Raw genomic sequence first — 20,073 nt, 5'->3', positions numbered from 1 at the left:
GTTTTTTTTATGAGAAGATAGCTTCTGCATTGTAATGCAAGTTTACATTATTATTTAATCACAATCTACCAAATGTAATGACTTTTATAATAATTATCTTAAAACTTGTACTAATGATAATTTTTTATTAGTTGATAATTTTTTACATTGACAGTTGATAAACATAAGACTTTTTGATATTTAACACTAAAGTCACTAGTTTGGAAATTGAAAGTAAGGAGGAACAAATACATTTATTAGGAAGTTTCACATCCCTTGCCTCAATTTTCAGGTGTAATTTATATATTTATTGGACAATTTCACTTAATGTCAAATGATTGAAATCTAACATAATATTTATAGTCCTTCTAGGTAGGCTTGTTGATTCTAAGAGACATCTTGAGGTGTTAAGAAGTCTCGCATCGTTTGTCTTAATTCTCAAGGTGTAGCTTGTATCTGTTGAGAATTTTACATAATATCAATTAATTTTAAGATGAAGTCAAACAATACCATCGCCCTCAATGGTTCACCCCAATCTACACATTTTAAAGTTTTATTTGAAATTATAGGTGTATTCTAGAAGTAAATTGACTAGACTTTGAGACATTTAAATACAGAAATATAAACAGATCTTAGCCCAACACAAGTCTAGTTCTAATTCAAAGATTCATGTACTAGAAAGACATTTAAAACATGAATCAAGACTTTAAGATCTAATTTATAAACAATAAAAGGCCAACGGAAAAATGGGCTTGTCATAAGTGAAAAGCTGCCACAGAGCTTATGATTAAAGAAGACAGCAAGAGAGCTCCTAAAGAGAGACCTTTGAGAATCAAATAAAGTATCCCCCAGCAATGAGTTATCTAATTTATTCTCTTACATTACATCAGTTACTTGAACCCCATCTCACTTTATGGTGTGATTCTTGCACTTCTGTTTTGTACATCTAAATTCTCATCTGTACTGATTTCTTTTCATCCTTGGGTGATTGATAGCCTCAAATCAAAGGTTAAAAGTGTATACTTCTGTAATGTTCTACCTGACCCGAGATCAGGAGGGGAACTTCCTTTCCATTGCGTTGCTGTGTGCCTGCATCCAACATCTAATAAGGGTGGTTTGTTTTCTGATTTTGGGCCACATGGATTTTGGTCTTTGGCGATATGCTATGTATTTGCTTCTGCTTTGACGAAAATTTGAATCTCAAAAGTAACGAGTTAGTCATTACGCCAATGGAGCTCAACCCCATGAGTGCCCCTGCAATTGATGGAGTTAGCACAGTCCCATTTATGGGAAATAACACTCCAGCTGCAATTGGAATTCCTACCTGTATAAAGATAGAGGTATAAGTACACCATGACGATTGAATAACAAATAAAAAAGTATTTCAAATGCTCCAAAATCACAAATAAGAACAGAAACATTGAAACAACAAAACAAAAAGTATCAGTCCTAAAAATACAGTTGAATTTGGTAAGAGAGAAATCAACTATGGCACAAGTCGTAACTCAAGTTCCTCCAAAATCAGCACCATGTTTTTAAGGAAAAGACAACCAAAGTAAACGGGGAAATCATGCATGGATTAGTTGATAAGTTATGCCTAACTGTTGTTGGATATGTTTTTGTAATGTTGGCTTCTAGTATCTGATGCCAAAAGAAGGTTCACAATCCATAAAACAGAAGAAAAAATGTTCATAGGTTTGACAAAAGAAATAGCACTAAAGTTGCCTATTTTGTTGTTGTCCTTTTCTAGCGTGTTTCTGAGTGACTTCTCTCTCTTCGTTGTCACTTTATGATGATTTCGTCTCTTCAGTTTGAATAATTGGGTCTCCACACTTCGTTTGAAACTTCCAAATCTTGGTTTTAAGAAAATTAGAATTTGCTTTGGATTTACTTAAGCTGTTGAGTGTTTCAGCTGTCTATTCCTAGCAATATTCTCCGATTTCATCGAGATCCTTGAGTTGTCTTCAAAATATTTGATTGAAGCTTCCAAATGTGGTTTTTAAGATCAGAATTTGCTTTGGATTTACTTAAGCTGATGAGTGTTCCAGCTCTCCCTAGCAATATTCCCTGATTTCACGAACATCCTTGAGTTGTCTTCAAAATATTGGTTTGAAGCTTCCAAATGAGGTTCTTAAGAAGGTTGAAACTTGCTTGCTTTGCTTGCCATAAATTTCTTTGGCTGATGGTTATTCCAGCTCTTTGGCAATGCTATCTTTCTAGCAATACTCCCCGACTTTGCTAACATCCTTGAGTTGTCTTTCAAACATTGTTTTTTGGTGGAACTCAATTTTATGTTTTTATTTATTAGTTGGGAACAATAAGCTTTAACTTGAGGGAGAGTGTTGAGAATCAAGAATTTTATGTATAATGATGTTATAGGATAAGATATCTCATTTAGAGGATCTGATTTAAAGGAAGCTGGAGGAAGACACAAATCAAAGGCAGCTATCTCATCATGAAGTTCAGCAAAGGAAGAAGCTGCAGGAACAGCTTTGGGTAGCAGCCCAAGCTCATGAGTCTATTTTGAGACAAAAATCAAGGTCAAGGTGGATTAAGGAGGGAGATTGCAATTCCAAATTTTTCCATATGTTGATAAATGCAAATCGGAGCAGAAACTCTCTAAAAGGGGTTATGGTGGATGGCGCTTGGACAACTGAACCTCTTAAAGTGAAGGAGGAAGCTAAGGCTTATTTCTCTCAAAGATTCAGAGAATCAGATCTGCACAGGCCTAAATTGGATGGCATTCATTTTCCATCTATTACCCATCATCAGAACAGCTTGCTAGTGGCACCTTTTTTGGAGGAGGAAGTGAGGTCGGCAGTTTGGGATTGCGGTAGTGACAAGAGTCCGGGTCCTGATGGACTTAATTTTAAATTCATCAAGAATTTTTGGCAGCTGATTAAACCTGATGTCCTTAGGTTTTTAGATGAATTTCATGTCAACGGGGTCTTCCCTAGGGGTTGTAATGCATCCTTCCTAGCCCTAATTCCTTAGGTGGCTGACCCGCTTTATTTGAATGATTACAGACCTATATCTCTTATAGGCTGTATGTACAAGATCGTGGCAAAGATTTTGGCTAAGAGATTGAAGAAAGTGCTGCCTACTATTATTAATGAAGCGCAAGCTGCATTTATTGAAGGAAGACATCTCCTCCAAAGTGTTCTTATAGCTAACGAAGTGATTGATGAAGCTAAAAGGAGTTCCAAACCTTGTTGCATCTTCAAAGTTGATTTTGAGAAGGCTTATGATTCGGTATCATGGGAGTTTTTGTTTTATATGTTAAGCAGAACAGGTTTTAACCCTAAATGGATAAGTTGGATGGAGGGCTGTTTGAAATCTGCCTCTATTTCGGTCCTCATAAATGGCAGCCCCACATCGGAATTCTTACCCCAAAGAGGTCTTAGACAAGGAGACCCTCTTGCTCCATTTTTATTTAATGTGGTTGCTGAAGCATTGAATGGCTTGATGAGGTCAGCTGTGGAGAATAACCTGTACAAAGGTTTTAATATTTCAGGCAGTGATGTGTCCATTAGCCTTTTGCAATATGTGGATGACACTATTTTTTTTGGGGAGGCCTCTTTGGATAATCTGAAAGCTATTAAAGCTATTCTTAGAACTTTTGAATTGGTTTCTGGTTTAAAAATCAATTTTGCTAAGAGTAGCTTTGGAGCTTTTGGAATGAATGACCTTTGGAAGCAAAGGGCAGCTAGTTATCTGAACTGTAGTCAGTTGGTCCTTCCTTTTATCTATCTTGGCATACCTATTGGGGCTAATCCGAGGCGAGCTCGTGTATGGGAACCAATCATTCAAAAATGTGAGAGAAGGCTAGCTAGGTGGAAGCAGAGGTTTATCTCTTTTGGGGGGAGAATGGCTCTTATCCAATCAGTACTTACCTCTATTCCTATCTATTATTTTTCATTTTTCAGGGTACCAAAATCAGTTATCAACAGATTAATCAAGCTTCAAAGGAGTTTTCTTTGGGGAGGGGGTCAAGACAGCAAGAAGATTGCTTGGATAGCTTGGGAGAAAGTGTGTCTTCCTAAACACAAGGGGGGTTTAGGCATCAAAGATATTCTGACTTTTAATTTGGCCTTGCTTGGTAAATGGATGTGGAACCTTATGCAGCACCAAGGGTCTCTTTGGGTAGCAGTTTTGGAGGCTAAATATGGGGGTTGGAGAGGTTTACTTGAAGAAGGAAGAGCCAACACGCAGTCCATTTGGTGGAGGGATTTAAAAAGAGCAATTCAGCACTCTCACCATGGTATAAGTCTTCAACAGCAATTCAAATGGAAGGTAGAAGCTGGGGATAAGGTAAAATTTTGGGAAGATAGATGGATTTGTCATGATCAATCTCTAGCTGAAAAGTATCCTAGGCTATATCTGATTTCTTCCCAGCAGCAGCAGCTAATTGGTCAAGTGGGGGAGCATATTAACTCCTCTTGGGAGTGGCGTTTTATTTGGAGAAGACCGCTGTTTGATAGTGAAGTTGATTTGGCCATCACTTTCCTCTCTGAAGTTGATGGTCAAGTTATTCTCACTCATGGGGCTGATAGGTGGGTGTGGGTAGCAGATCAGTCGAGTATTTACTCTACTCAAAGTGCTTATGAAGTGTTATGGGAAGGGGTTGCAGAGGAGAATTTAGAGGATTGTTTCCGGGTGTTATGGAAAATTAGGATTCCAAGTAAGATAGCGGTTTTTGCTTGGAGGCTCCTTAGGGATAGGTTACCTACAAAATCAAACTTGCAGGCTAGACAAGTGCAGATTCCTGATTTAAATTGTCCCTTTTGTGGAAGGATGGAGGAGGATGCTTCCCACCTTTTTATCCACTGCAGTAAGATCCAACCTTTATGGTGGGATTCTATGTCCTGGATAAATCTCAAAGGTGCTATGCCTTTGAGTACAAAACAGCTGTTCATGCAGTACTCATTTTTGCAAGAAGATGGTAGAAGGAATAGGAGGTGGCAATACTGGTGGTTGGCTATCACTTGGTCTACTTGGCAGCTTCGAAACCGAATTCTGTTCTCTGGAGCGACTTTTGATGGAAACAAATTGGTTGAAGACGCCACTTTCTTAATGTGGACTTGGCTTCATAATTTGGAGAAGGATTTTACTATTCATTTCAATCACTGGTCCAGTAACTTCAAACATCATTTTTTGCAGTAGTAGGGGTGTTTTTTGGGATCATATCACATGTATTTTCTTCCCATATTTTGGTTCCTAATCAGACTTATGTTGCCTGATTGAGGAACCATATTTATGGTGTCTAACTCTGTATTTAGTACCTCTGGTACTTTTCTAATATATATATAGTTTTATCTTTGCTGATCAAAAAAAAAAAATACTATGTGTGTATATAAACAAGCATCCGCCATGTACTTTGACACACAGTTTCAGTCTATTATCCCTCTATATTTTCTCTCATTTTACAAGTTATATTCTTTCATCTGGAAGGTTCTTTTGTTGATCATCGTAATAGAAAATGATAAGAACATTTTCCACGTTTCAGCAAGCCAACTTTTCTATGAGAAACAAAAATCAAATTTTATAAAAATGTAGGCCGGAAAGTATGGCAATGAATTAAGCATGTGGAAAATTCTTAGCCATACAAACCCCACAAACATGCCGATCAATTTATATAATTGGACAGCAGAAGACTTACAATGTTGTATATGAAAGCCCACCAAAGATTTTGTTTTATAGTATTCATGGTCAGTCTGCTAAGCTCCAAGGCATCAACTATCTGCAATTAAATAAACAGATTAGTCGTCTAATAATATATACATTCCATTATCTAAATAAACATCCAAAAAGTATTGTGGGTGCACATATAGTGTCCATATAAAAGTAAAGGCATTGAGAACAGTACCAAAACATTCATTTGCTATTGAAGTAAACATCCCACATATTTCATGTAAATCAACTACTTTGAATCCACTCTCAGATGTCTCTAAGGATATGAAATGTACTGGCAAAAAGTGGCTTCCAATCCTATATATTATATTTGAGCAACGTTCTGAGGAATTTGTCATCTAAACTGTTAAAAGTGATTATAAGCTAAGGGATTCTTTGACAAGGTCAACAGCTAAGAACAACATATTTAATAAGTAATTTTAAAATAAGTGCCTTTTAAACTTAAAATAAGAAAGTGACCAGTTTGTTTAAACTTAAAATAAGTAATTTTAGAATAAGTGTTTTTTTATTATTAAAATCAGTATTTTTTTAACAAATAAGTTTAAACAAACTGATCAATGTCACGTTAAGACATGAGAGTAAAACAATTCTAAAGATATTTAACTATTTAAGAGAAGAAAATTTTCTAACATCTAAGAATAGCACAACACTCTTTACTTTTTTTTCTTCTTCAAAGCTTTGAGCACTCCTTTTTTTTACCCATTTCTTTTAGGATAATGATATTCAAACACTTCAATATTTCAAACACTTCATTAGCACCTTTCATTTGTTTCAATCTCTCTCTCGTCATATCAAATACCTATTATATTTATAACTTTTTTCTATTATTTATTTTTCTCTGAGTGTTGATTAGCATGAGTGTCCAAAAATTATTTTCGTTCTTTTTAATAGACCATGTACAACCAACTTATGCAGCTCACATCTCTTTTGTCACTTGCTAAGCTAAGCAACCAATAGGCTGAACAAAAATTTTTGTTTTCCCTTTAGCGTGTAGTATTGTCTCGGGCAAGTGAAACTTTGGCTTCCCAAATACTTTTTTTAAAATAAAAGCACATTTTATTGTATTTAAATATACGTGTATATTAATATAATATAATATGAAAAGGATTCATATATATTCAATTTTACAGGTTGGCTAAATCTTAAAAAGTTATGTTAACTTTTTTATCAGTTACATATTAAAAAAATAATATTATATTAATGAGGGGACATGATGTTAGAAATGTCTACATATATATATGTTTTCCAGGAAAATTTGGGGGGCCATGGCTCCCCCTCGCCCCTTGTATGTTCCGCCACATTCATGAAGATCAGCTCATGTATAAGCAAAAGGCATCCAGATGCAAAAGTATCATGATAAAAGCTCAACCTTTCTGTATTGAGGAAAGGATTTTTCACATGCCATTTTCACATAGTAGATTTCCTTTAAACATAAATTTTATGGTTGACAGATGAAGTCAAATAAAAAAGTACTGCAACAATAAATTGAATATGATAGAAACAAGATAGTTTTTGAGAAATATAAGAGTATTTTAAGTAAATTTGAGGAAAAAATTAAGGTAAATAATAATGACCTGTGAGAGCTGGTTGCGCATTAATACAATAGAAGACACCTCACTAGCAGCCCCGACACCTCCACCTAATGCAATACCAACATGTGAAGAAGCCAGAGCAGCTGCATCGTTAATTCCATCACCAACCATTGCTACAATGTTGTTATCTTTCTGTAGTTCATTTATGAACTTCTTTTTCTCATCTGGTTTTACTTCAGATAGCACCTGCAAATGGTAAAATATCTAAGACATTGAATAAACAATTTTCTTTCCATGTTTTAAAAATTAAAAAATGATTAACAAGCATAATATATTTTTTTGGTACACGAGAATTCAGACCTAAGACATCTATCTAAACATCTAAGCTAAAACCCAAATAGCCAGCAAATTTAGCTCACGAGCTTACATACGGTAACTTCAACTCAAATGGCTGTTACTTTCAATATCTGCAAGCTTGTAATGAATGGAATATAAAACTTCATGTGTTTAAGCATGGGAGGGTTATGCACAAGATAGAGTTTGTAGCTCCACCCTTGTATCTTATCATCAAAATTCAAAAGTGAACAAGTAAAAATTTCTGACTAATCAAGCAATTGATGATTCAAAGCCGCTGAAGATCATTTACAGCAGGGAGATTTGATTCTATAGAACAAGCAACCATCAGTTCTCAGCTACCCTTCCATGGAGGAACTCTTCAATGTGGCAATGAGCATATGTAGACTGTCATTTCTAACAGTCGCCTCTAAACGTTTTGAATATTGCACCAAAATCTCAGCCGTAGAGGTGACCTTAATATAGAAAGATTATATAATATGTCGAAAACACTTTACCTTCTCTTTGGGAATTCCAACAAGGGACGCAACATGCTCAGCAGCATTCCTCTTGTCTCCTGATAGCATGTATACACCTATATTTTGCTTTGACAATCTATCAACAACGTCTCTTGCGTCTTCCCTTATCTCATCTTCAAAATAAATTAGGCCAGCTAAAGTATCATCAACTCCAACATAGACAAAGGATTGATTATTACTCTTCTCCACTTCTTGATGTATACTGTTAATAACTCCATGCCTGCACAAAGTAAATCACCTGCTGAAGGTTTGAAATTTATATAAAAAAAATTCTTCACAAATATAATAAATATATTTGTTAGAATACAATGAAAGCTGCCAGTTTCTTAGTGAAGTGGACTAGGTCTTAAGCAAGCAAACACTGGTATGCTGCAATTGTTTGAAGGAAATATCCTCTTTATAATAAATTAATGAGAAATATTAAAAAAAAATTGAGGAACATACTATATTGTGTATCCTTGGACAAACTAAGTACCTGGTAATCCATTCTAATGTCCCAACAGAAACCTTTTTGTCATAAATTGTTGCCACAGCACCAGATCCAGGTTCTTCCAGGAATGTTCCATCTTTTACCTGTAAATTTTGCTGTAAGGCATAAGATAGCAGTTTTATCTTCACAAATTTCAGGACAAGAAGCTAATGCACTTGAAATGTAAAATGCATACATTAAAACTCCATGGTTTCTATTCTACAATACATGTTAATTAGCCAGACTACCAAAATACTGACTTTAAAACGGTAGTAAAACAAAGTGTAGCAGTACCCATTGACACGTCTTCTAGAAAAGGATAGTAGTTCAATTGCTAAACAGATCATAAAATGTTCATGTCAACAGGGAAAGCACAAATGCTTGAATAAGGCAATAAGATAAACCCCAAATGCAGAGAACATAATTGAAACATAAACAAGAAACAAAATGAGAACCTTAGCATTATGACAATTAGCAGCCTGAGCAGCATCCACAATCGCTTTACCAACTGGATGTACTGAATTTGTTTCTACTGCAGCTGCTAACCTTAGAACTTCAACATCAGACAAAGCATTTTCTTCAGTTTGGCTGCATAAGAAAGGCAAGGTTATATCACCTTTTAGTTGCATTACTGTAAGTCTGCAGCAAAAGAAATCATGAATTAAGAGTACAAATACTACTTAACCTGATATGATTTCTCACTATATTCGTGTTTCACAAAACACGACATTTCTTTTTCTTTGTGTTTATCACGCTCTAGGCAGATAGCCTTGAGCATGAGGGGAGTGTTGGAAAGCCACTTTAATTGTGGTCATCCTTAGCCCACCTTAGTTGTGGCAGGTAGCCATGGGCAAAGAGGGGTGTGCTGAAGTCTCACATTGGCAGGTAGCCATAGGCAAAAAGTGGGTGTGTTGAAGTCCCACATTGGTTAAAGATAGTGTCAAAATAGAGTATACAAGTGAGGAGCAATCCTCACCTTACAAACTGATTTTTTAAGGTTGAGATAGGTCAAACCTACATTCTAAGATTCTTCTTAAAGTTTTTTAGAAAAAAAAATGCTCCCCACTTATTGTTATGTCTAACTACGCTTTTTCCTGTAACCCATTTAGTTCCTCCTATCCAGAACCTAGAGCTGATTCTATACAGAAAAACTAGACAGTTTTTTCTCTAACCCGTTTAGTTATCCAGGGCAGAATGGATATCTTGTGTAAAATGTAGAGGAAAGATAGACAAAGTTCACATATTTAGAAAAGAATCTTTCCAAATGAAGTGATTATGATAAATGAACAAATATTTCTTGCCCTACACTACCTTGAAATTGCATTTTTTATGCAAATAGGAATGACAATGTTTGTCACAACAGGTCTACCAACCGTGAGGGTCCCTGTTTTGTCAAACACAACGGTGTCTACCATGGCAAACTTCTCTAGAATGTTTCCACCACGAAGAAGTAATCCTCTCTTAGCTCCCAAAGATGTTCCAACCTTTTAAACACAAAAGTGTACAACATGGCTTAGTTCAAACATAATGATAACTAAGTGATAATAAATGTGGTCTCCATGAAAATGTTACCAGCACTGCAGTAGGTGTGGCTAACCCAAGTGCACATGGACAAGCAACAACCTGCATCAATACACTAAAGGCTCAAAATAGGCTCATTTTCTCTTTTCAATTAAGGAAAATAAGAAAGAGAAAGGGCAGCAAGGCTGAGTTTCAAAATTAATTTTGCCTTCCAATTCCCTATATAAAAGGAATCAGTTACTTGGACAAAGATGGTGCTTGGCTGTGCTTTTTCTTTTCCTTTTTTCATTTAAAAAGTTACTTTAAAGTTTAAGTTTAAAATAATACTTTCAAAAATAAAGCTAAAACTGTTTGGTAATTGTTAAAAGAGGAAAAACAGGGATAATTGAGTAAAAACTGTGTAACAGAGTACACAATGGATGTGTGTTTATATAGGTTCATTAAATTTTTTTTTTTTTTTTTTTTTTGATCAGCAAAATAGGATATGTATATTAAAATAACAGTACCAGGGGTACTATGATTACAAGGGAGATATAGAAGTCATAGTGGATCCACCTAACAATGGTGGGCTCCAACCAAGACCAAAAATACATAAACAAAGCCTCATGGCTTTATGAACCCTCCCAAAACACATCCCTACAGCATAACAGACATCCTAATCTACTGAAAAACATATTGGTAGATTGGTAGACTAATAGTTATAGTGAATATTGAAGTCTGTCTCCGATGCTCTAAGCCAAGACCACAGCACAAACAAAGCATCATCCATCAATTTAGAGGCGTTGAATGATTCGTTCGAGAAAAGAATCTTATTTCTGTGCTGCCACATTGACCATGTTAGCGCTACCCACCAACACTGCCACCTATTGTTTCTTTGCCCTCCATTCATCCCGATTTGGTGCTGCAAAAAATGGGATCTGGGGTTAATGGGGAGTGCCCCTACTAACCCAGACCATGCTAAGGATTCCCACCATAGGTTCATTAAATTAATTAGAGGATATTTTGTTTCCTCTAAATCAAAGGTTATGTTCCAATAAACCGCTATTATTAATAGAATCAGAATATTATATAATGATTTTCAACAGTAATTTTATATTTTTTTAGCTTAACTCAAACTTCAATACAAAAAAACACTTAGCAAGCACTCCAAACTCATCCACAAATGAAGATCAACCCAAAAGTTCGACATCCCATGCACTCTGAACTAATTTGTTCACTACCTAAATCTCTGACATCCTAGCCTATTTGGTAATTGGTACCAAAAATGGTTGATCCACTAAACCACACGTGACTGTTTCTTTATCCCCTCCCCTCTTTCATTATCAAGAGAAAGCAAACAACACAAAGAATATGAGATACCTAAAACATTTTACTAAAACTGGCAGTACCAATAACATTGTGAATTATGGCAAACATTTTGCACTGTTGAAGAACATAAAGGGTATTGGCAAGTGAGAGAGAGACAATAGTAGGCATGCATGTCCTTGAGGGAGTAGAAGTTTTCGGAACAGAAGAACAGAGACCACTGCAATCAGCTTTTGCGGAAGCTCCTTTTTTTTTTTAGAGCTTCTTTAAAATTGTGTTTGACTTGCTGCTCTTTTTAAGGAGAAGAAAAGCCCATAAAAGTAGGGCCAAATGCTATCTAAGAACTACTTTTGAGCCTATATTAACAAAACAGTGATCAAATGAAATCCAAATGAAATCAGTATTTCTTGTATGCTATTCTGTGCAAGCTTTTGTTTCCTATTTATTTTAAAATACAGTAGAGGTAAAAAAAATGGAAAAAAAAACCAATAACAAACAATGCTGCCTAAAAATTCTTACAGAAAAGAAAACTAAAGAATTTTACTTCTCCATAGTGACTTGTGTGTTGGAAGGATGAGTTATCAATTCCACTAGCACCCATGGTAGGGACAGCCCATCCAAAACCAACTTCACCATCTAGTAACAAGAATAATCTTTAGATTGGTACTTCATATTTAGGATGGGTCCATTGGACAGGACTGCTGCAGCAAAACACATTTTTGGGCTGGGCCAATTATGTTAATCAATACTACCTGTCTATATAAACAAGCATCCGTTGTGTACTCTGACACGCGGTTTTAGTCTATTATCCCTCTATATTTTCTCTTATTTTACAGTTATGATTTTCTAAAATCATAAAGATGAAGGCAAAATATGCTCAAGCTGCCTAGTGCCTCAACAGTAAACATACACATTGGAATATATATATATATATATATATATATATATATGGCTCATGGAAAGCATTTGAAAACATACCAGAACACTGCAAGCAAGCTGCAAAGCCAGTGAAACTGCACGTCCTTGATATAAAGCAGGAGGTAAAATGTGTGTGCCATACAGACTCCAGAATGTGAATGTGGCAGCAGAGGTTGCCATCACTCCATAAGTGAAGTGTCCAGCCACCTGGATAAACACAAAATGATGTTATTCAATTTAGTGAAAGATGTATGTAGGACTGTAAGGGTAACACTACTCAGTTTAGTAAAGCAGAAGAACAAAGGAAGACAAATTAATAAGAAGATTTCAACCACAATGAGGGATATTAGTATGACAATGCTTGCCATTGCTCTAATGGAAGGCACATGGTTTTTCAGCACCTAAGTAAACACATGCTTCAACAAAAAAGGGAAGTCAGATGAAACAATCCCACAAATAATGTGGTTGCAAATATAAAGACATCCATGGATAATGTTCAAATGTTCCATGTCTACTAGGAATACAGCCAAAGTACACCTAATAAGTCCATTTCTAATATGGTAGTAGAGTCTCTATTACTAGAGTTCAATCCTTGCTGTCCCCATATTTCTAATAAAAAGTTGAGTATCGGGAGAATGTCATTGTTCCTGCCACCTATACATTATTCAGAGTCTGGAAGGCTACTATGTGAGGGGGTGTGTTAGAGATGTAATATAAAAAACATTCATGTATCTTCACCTAATGGCTTAAGTTTTTGAAATCATAGCCTATCCAGTCTTTGATGTTGCACCACCAACAGACGTCTAATTCTACAAACTTCACGTTCAAGATGTCCAATTCATGGCATGGGTGAGTGTGCTAAGATATCCCACAGTGGGGTATTAATTCTAAAATAAATTTATAAAAATAAATCAATGCTTATATACAAAATCCTGCACAGACTTCAAGCTTTACATCTTATTTATCAAGAGTGGATATTCTTCCAATCCAGAAGAGAGCATCAATTACAACGCTAAATCTGTATATCTGCATTACTATTTGCAGAAACTAACTTCAGCAACTAGCCAGACCACTTGATGTAGAAACAAAACAAAACTTGCTATTAATTAATAAAAGATTCAGTAGGAGAACCTTGTCAGCCAACCGCTGCACAGGAGCTTCCCTACTTTGTGCCTCTTCAACTAGACGAACAATGTTTGCCATAGCAGTCTCACTACCTGGTCTCTGCACTTCCATTGTAAGAGTTCCATTAAGATTTATACTCCCAGCTGCTACCTCACTCTGCAGAAATAAAACCCATCAATCAGTCGCTAAAATCAACTGTCCGGTACTGCCACGGGTACAGAAATGTGAAGGGGTCAATCATATCTACAGAAAATGAAGTCTGCCCATCATGCATTAATATGTAAAATGGTTTTCTTGTTTTACTGATAAACTGCACACAATGCACTGATGAACTTAGAATCAATGATCACAGCATCCGCATGTGCTCAAAGGAACCAATAAAAGCTACAAGTTGTGTCAAAAGCCAAATAAATCTCAAATTATAAGAGAATATGTTGAGATAGAAAGTACCCCAGGTACTTTTGTTACAGGCAGTGGTTCACCAGTAAAACTTGATTCGTCTACAGTGCTTCTACCAGATCTCACAACTCCATCAGCTGGAATACGATCCTAGGAAAAAGGATATATGGGTTAAAAGGAATAGCTACATAGATGTGACATTTTATGCATATTACTTATCAAAATCTAAGAGTGAGTTCAAACTTCAAAATGCTGTTAGCAACGGTTTTGCAGCACAAAGATCATCATAGTTTGCAAATTTGAAAACAAAGAAAGTGGTTATATGGGTAATGTCTCTTTCCACCTTTCCCCAATTGTGGACAAAATGTGTATCACTGTTACCATATTTCTTTTCAATAGTTCACTTGATACTTTTATCCCACTACTACAAACATCCATTTGGAAAGAATACACAACTAAAGCTTCTTCTGAAACTAGAAAAGGGTGAAAGAGCTACAGGGTTGTATCCGATAATATGTAGATTCTGATATTACTCACTCCAGGTAATACAATAATTTGGTCTCCAACAGAAAGACTGTCAGAAGGAACTTCAACAACCGAGCCAACCTCTGTTTCCCCATTGTTCAAAAGAAGGCGAGCTTTTGGTGGCAATAAACTAAGAAGTCCTGTCATATCACTGGCTGCTTTAATCTTAGCTCTCTGTTCGAGATTCCTTCCTAACAAGACAAATGCAATTAGCATAATTGGTTCCTCAAAGAAGGCCTTCCAACCCTGCATAAACATTAAAAAAGATCATTTAACACAATTAAATTTATATTTACATACACTATCACAAATCCAACTGCATAATTTCACAAAACAAATATACTTTCTAGCTTCTAGTTAATATGTACAAGCAAGCACATGCTGTGCATCTAACTCTAACCAACAGTTGGTTTCCACTCATGACTGTCAAATGCGAGGGACTCCAACCACTCCATAAACATGTTATTCTTTTTCTTATGTGAGAATAAGATTAATAGAAGTATAGAACACTATTCAAACAAAGTAGATAAATAAGCATCAACCTAAGTCACATCCACCATTATTTAGTCTTTAACCAAAATGAAAAAGAAAAACTATAGCATTGTAATGTAAATAAGATGTAGGCATGGGCTAAAACCAAACCAAATGATGACCATGAACATGGACTATGGAGGAACGATATGCTATTATTTCTTTATTTATGGTGAACAAATACACAGTTCATTGGATCAATATAACTGACTCTATCAACTTGCTTGAGCATGAGCAATGCATGCGTGAAAGCTGGGGACCAACATGTGTATAGACATGTATCTGTGAATTGATAAAAGAGATCAAAGAGTATTTTGCCCAATCCAGAAAAACAAACCAAAAGGGAATTTACATATTATAGTAATCGGTGAACTACTAGGGAATAGCAATCTTGCAAACAATAGCTACATAGCAATCATAAATTTGGCATAACTGTATAGTCATATAACTAAATGACAGACCACAACAAAGCCAGCAACAAAAGAAATTTGAGTGTTCTATTTTCTTTAATTATTTTAAGATAAATGTGTTACTAAATGTAGCCAGCAACCAATTGAATCCAACATTACAGGATGGAGATAACAAACTTCATAAAGGCATTTTACCAATTTTGGCAGCAAGGCAGCAAATGAACTGACTGTAAATGATGATAAAGCCCCGAGACCAACTAAGGTGTTCATGTTTGGCGTCCTTTTAAGAAGACTTTTTAAGCCATCAAGGATAAGTTGGCGGCCAGGACCAAGCAACGTAAACAAAGACAACGAAAGATGAAACCCAATGGAATGAAATACATGGATCCATGGTGCCTTTGCTGCAAAGAAATGAGAGAAATGGCCAACAAGGCAGACAGCGCATAGAGCCCAAGAAACAGCTAGCTCACGACCTTCGAACAGCATATAAAAAAGAAAGGAAGCACATCAATTAGCCTCAAAAGTCACAACCGATGAATCATCAGAGAACCACTCAGAAATATCATAAGCTGGCTCTTGTTGCAACATTAATGTAGAAAGATTTTATTAGATGATTACCACTTTCTCTTAATTGTCTATGTCTTTCCTCCATCTTCCTTTCAAAAATTTGGAGGAAGTTGTCTCTTGTTGAGTCTGCACTTTCAGGAGCAGAATGATCAGCAATCAAACACATCAAAGGAAAAAGCTGGTGTGATTTAAACTACATATACAAGCTTTAAGCTTCAACCTAGCAGAAGAATTTAATCACTCTGAAAATTATAATCTGAACCAAGATAAAGTTTATAAATGACTAGTATCTGATTGCTTTCTCCAAAAAATATTAGGAAAATTACCATTAAACAATTATTGGTAAAAATATTTCAAATTTAGGAACATTAACCACTCATCTGGTTAGTGGTTAATAAGCACCTACCTAGTATTGACCTCATCAGAAAATATTTTTACCAAGAAATTCCTTTATTTTTGTAATTTAATCAATATTTTATTCACTCAAGTAGCAGAATAAGCTATGATTCCAATCAGGCCTTCACATGAACAAATTCGGGGGGAAATGTTAGAATATATGAAAAATCTAATATTATATATTTTTTTAGAACATATTAGATTATCTTTTAGGATTAGTTTCCCTTTTTCCTCATTATTTCTTAGAATTGGTTACCTTGTTTCATTATCTCATGAATTGTTTCATATTTAGTCAGGATAATGATTGGTACAAATAAGGGTTAGTTCTCTAGGTTTTATGAATATCTTAATTGAAATACATCACATTATATCAAGTCAATATCAATCTCAAAATATTTAGTCTTTATTCTCTTCTTTTTCCCCCTTTATACCTAAATCCCCATAATTTCAACAGAAAATTTGAATCTCCTAGAATATACCGACTACTGAGGAAAGATGTGCACCCAGGTAATCAAGAATGAGGTGGTGGTGATTCATGCCATCTAAGGTGCAAAAGTAACAGTTCAGAATACCCACCTTACCCTCCAGGGTGCCCCTGCACCCATAGTTATATAGCCTCTTAAGGAGTAAGGACCCAAAAACAAAAGCAAAATAGAAGCAATTCATAGCAACAGACAAGATTTACACCAGATTCTCCTCAGACACTTGCAATATATTCTATCTTGATCTTCCCAATCATTTTTTCGCTAGTAAGAGTAGACTAATATGGACAAGGGGAATATGGCCTATAAATAAATAAAAATTTCTCAACGCTACAAAACAAATAGCAGAAAAGCTTGAATCGTCATTATCTTAATACATGATAAAAAGAACTCAATGATGAGGAGAAAAAACACATCATGAAAGGAGAACAATATAAGTTATAACAATAATAAAGGTGTTACATGTCTATTATACTACAGCAGGTAAAAATAAAATACAGCAGCTGGAAACATTAATTGGGTACAATACAAAACTATAAATTCCAACTATCATAGAAGCAAATAGGAGTCCTCAAAATTCAAGATAACTAGAGGATTGCTAGTATCAGATTCAACATCAGCAAATTCTTCACCATGGAGGGGCGCCTGAACATGGACATGGATCTCCAATACCCATCACAAGAAGCCACGGAGATTCACCTACTGAAGTGAGAAATTATAACATGAATAATGGTTTTTAAATTATCCTATATATCTAAGTAGGGTGGATATAGGATTTGAAAACAGTTTACTCATACAAAAGGCAATGTGTTAAAACTTAGAACCTCATGAATTGAGGGCATACCATTGACTCCAGACAACCACTTTTTGCATTTATATGGTGAAATAACTCCTTCAGTAGCTAGCTTCTTCACCTGCCACTTAACCCGCCAACTTCATGTAAATCAAATGAAACTCTACAACACGTGGTAATATCTAATCTCATTTGAAGTAATGACTGCAAAGTGGACAGCCAGAGGAGTAATGTGTCCAATGTTGCATGGTACGTCTATTAAACAATTCAAAAGGTATCCCCATGCTTATAAATCTTATTCTTACTCCAGAAAGAGCTTAGCACAGATTGTTCCCAAATTGAAGTTATGTAGAAAGATCAGTTGCTGGTCATTTATATTCACACAAATTTAAGAATTTCAAACCAAAATTCTAGCTTCAACTTCAGTCCATGGAGTACAATTAAACCGTTACAAATTAACACTAAATACTAATATTAACAAGGACTAGGAATAATAACAGCTAATAATCTTTAGAGATGATGAGAATTTGGAAATATAGAAATGGACAATAATGAGGTGTATATAATCTTAAACTTGTGGTCTTGAAAATATACCTCGAAGGCTAGAATTATAGCCACAACTAGTTAAATGCTCAGCAAGTGCCTCCCCTAATTGCTTTTGCCAATTTGGTGCATTTTTTGCTTCAGATACAGGCCAAACTATTGCTGTCTCTGTTGTTAAATTTACACTAGCAGATGACACTTGTGGCTGTGCAACATCCATTTGCATAAAAAAGTAAAGAATCATGATTTAGATTACTGAAAAGGAAAAATAAAAATAAAAAAAAAAAAAATATATATATATATATATATATATATGTATATATTCTTTTTCTCTTTGTTATCCACCTTAACTTTTCTCTTTGTTTATATTTTTTTTATACAAACTAGCTTTCAGGTTTTTTTTTTCTTATAAACGAGTGTAATAAAAAGCAAGTTAAAATTAAGAATTATCAGACACCAAACTACTAAGCCTAAGCATGATTTTTCCAGCTTAATGCTAATCATCTCCAACAACATACACAGACTATTGAAATGAAATGCTCGTAATATCCACTTTACTAATGGATGGTGTAAACGTGGCAGAATGCCTCCATCACCACCAACATAACACCAATTATCATGCAAATAAATAAAGAAGAAAAAAAAAAAGTTATGTATTGACCGGGTAAAATCATCTAATCGCAAATTATCATATATGATAAGTTTATTGACTTTCATAATAATTATCTTAAAAGTCATAACAACAATCTGCAACTGGATAAACAGTTTTATAAAATAATGGAAGCATCAGTAAAGTTTAGATTATAAGCCAAGTCAAATCGAAATTTCAGTAACTTACTTGATTTTCCAGTATCCTTTTTACAGTCGCCGCACATCCCCCACATACCATTCCCTATCACAGACATAAACAAAACTAAATTATTATTTTACTAAAAAAAAAATAATAACATAAAAAATCTACTCAGAGTGAACAGTTCACACCGAAACATCGAGAATGATAACATCAGGCGAAAGTGCGGAAAGCTCCTGAGACGCGTCTCCTACCAGTTTGAGATTAGCATCTCCAGACTCACCGCCAGAACCGCCACCTCCGTCACCGTCGCCGGTTCCAGCGCCGCCATTTCCACCGCCGGCAGGAGAAGCAAAGGAAGCCGCGGAGCTCGAAATGCAGCGCGGCGTTCGCGGGAGCAGTCCGCGGAAGGATCGAAGCGAGGACGGCGACGGCACGGAGCCGAAAGAGCACGGAATGCGGCAGCAGTTGCTGCTGCTGTTATAGGAAGTAACGAGGCATTTTAGGTTGCGGCGGAGCAAGGCGCGTTGAGGAGCTCGGTGGAGATGACCGTGGAGCGCTCTGAAGAGCGCCACTTGCGCGGTGGTGTTGATGGAGAACGCAGAATCCATTGGAATGGGAAGGACTTAAGAGAACAGAGAAGAGTCCTCACGCTTCCCACGCTTTGTAGTTTGTACTAGTTGCCTATCCTAAATAATAAATAGCAAGTCGTCCACACTATATTGTTTGGTAGAGACTTTTACTATCGTGAGAAACGTTTTTGTTCACACTCGGCGCCAGCCGGGCTTTTCTTATTCATTTTTAATTAAATATTGTTATTTATTACTACTAGATATCATTGATATTCAGAAGAAGAAACATTATCATTAATATAAATATGTCTAAAAAAATATTGATATAGATATGTGTATTATAAGAGTATTTGTATCACAGATGTGGATTTTTTTTGTTGAATATTTGAAATATGAAAATGAGAATATATATTTCAATTTTTGTTAGAAGATAATTAAAAAATATTTTTTATTTCTAGGAAAATGAAATTCTTGTGTTTATACTGATTTTATATTGATTGATTTTATTTACATAAAATGAGGATGAGAGTGTGATTTTTTTTTATTTAATACTAAGAATATGAATTTTTTATAATGTGGTAGAAATTATATTTATTGTATAAAAATTCTATTATACCCATGTTATTAATCCTCGCTATCTCGTTACCCATCTA

The 20,073-nt window shown here is 35.4% G+C and overlaps 1 protein-coding gene across 2 annotated transcripts; it reads right to left on the bottom strand.

The window, feature by feature from the left end:
• Positions 1-591: 591 nt before the first annotated feature.
• LOC114421403 (copper-transporting ATPase PAA1, chloroplastic-like) lies at positions 592-19,569 on the bottom strand. Of its 2 annotated transcripts, none has more exons than XM_028387299.1 (17): positions 19,040-19,569; positions 18,897-18,950; positions 18,110-18,263; positions 15,896-15,970; positions 15,473-15,750; positions 14,349-14,582; positions 13,863-13,961; positions 13,419-13,568; positions 12,348-12,494; positions 10,116-10,166; positions 9,855-10,027; positions 8,999-9,131; positions 8,550-8,659; positions 8,054-8,294; positions 7,245-7,448; positions 5,639-5,719; positions 592-1,303 (listed from the first exon to the last, which is right to left on the bottom strand). In XM_028387299.1, exons 1-17 carry the CDS (start codon positions 19,457-19,459, stop codon positions 1,082-1,084), a joined length of 2,826 nt encoding a protein of 941 aa, XP_028243100.1. In that variant the 5' UTR covers positions 19,460-19,569; the 3' UTR covers positions 592-1,081. The 2 variants fall into 2 exon arrangements, with proteins under 2 accessions (XP_028243100.1, XP_028243101.1); XM_028387300.1 differs by having other exon boundaries at positions 8,550-8,647; positions 19,040-19,568.
• Positions 19,570-20,073: the final 504 nt, after the last annotated feature.

Source organism: Glycine soja, chromosome 8, assembly GCF_004193775.1.
Source record: "Glycine soja cultivar W05 chromosome 8, ASM419377v2, whole genome shotgun sequence".
In the NCBI taxonomy this organism is placed as follows: domain Eukaryota; kingdom Viridiplantae; phylum Streptophyta; class Magnoliopsida; order Fabales; family Fabaceae; genus Glycine; species Glycine soja.
Note: the sequence above shows the minus strand (reverse complement) of the source record. Positions and strands in the feature narration are given on the sequence as shown.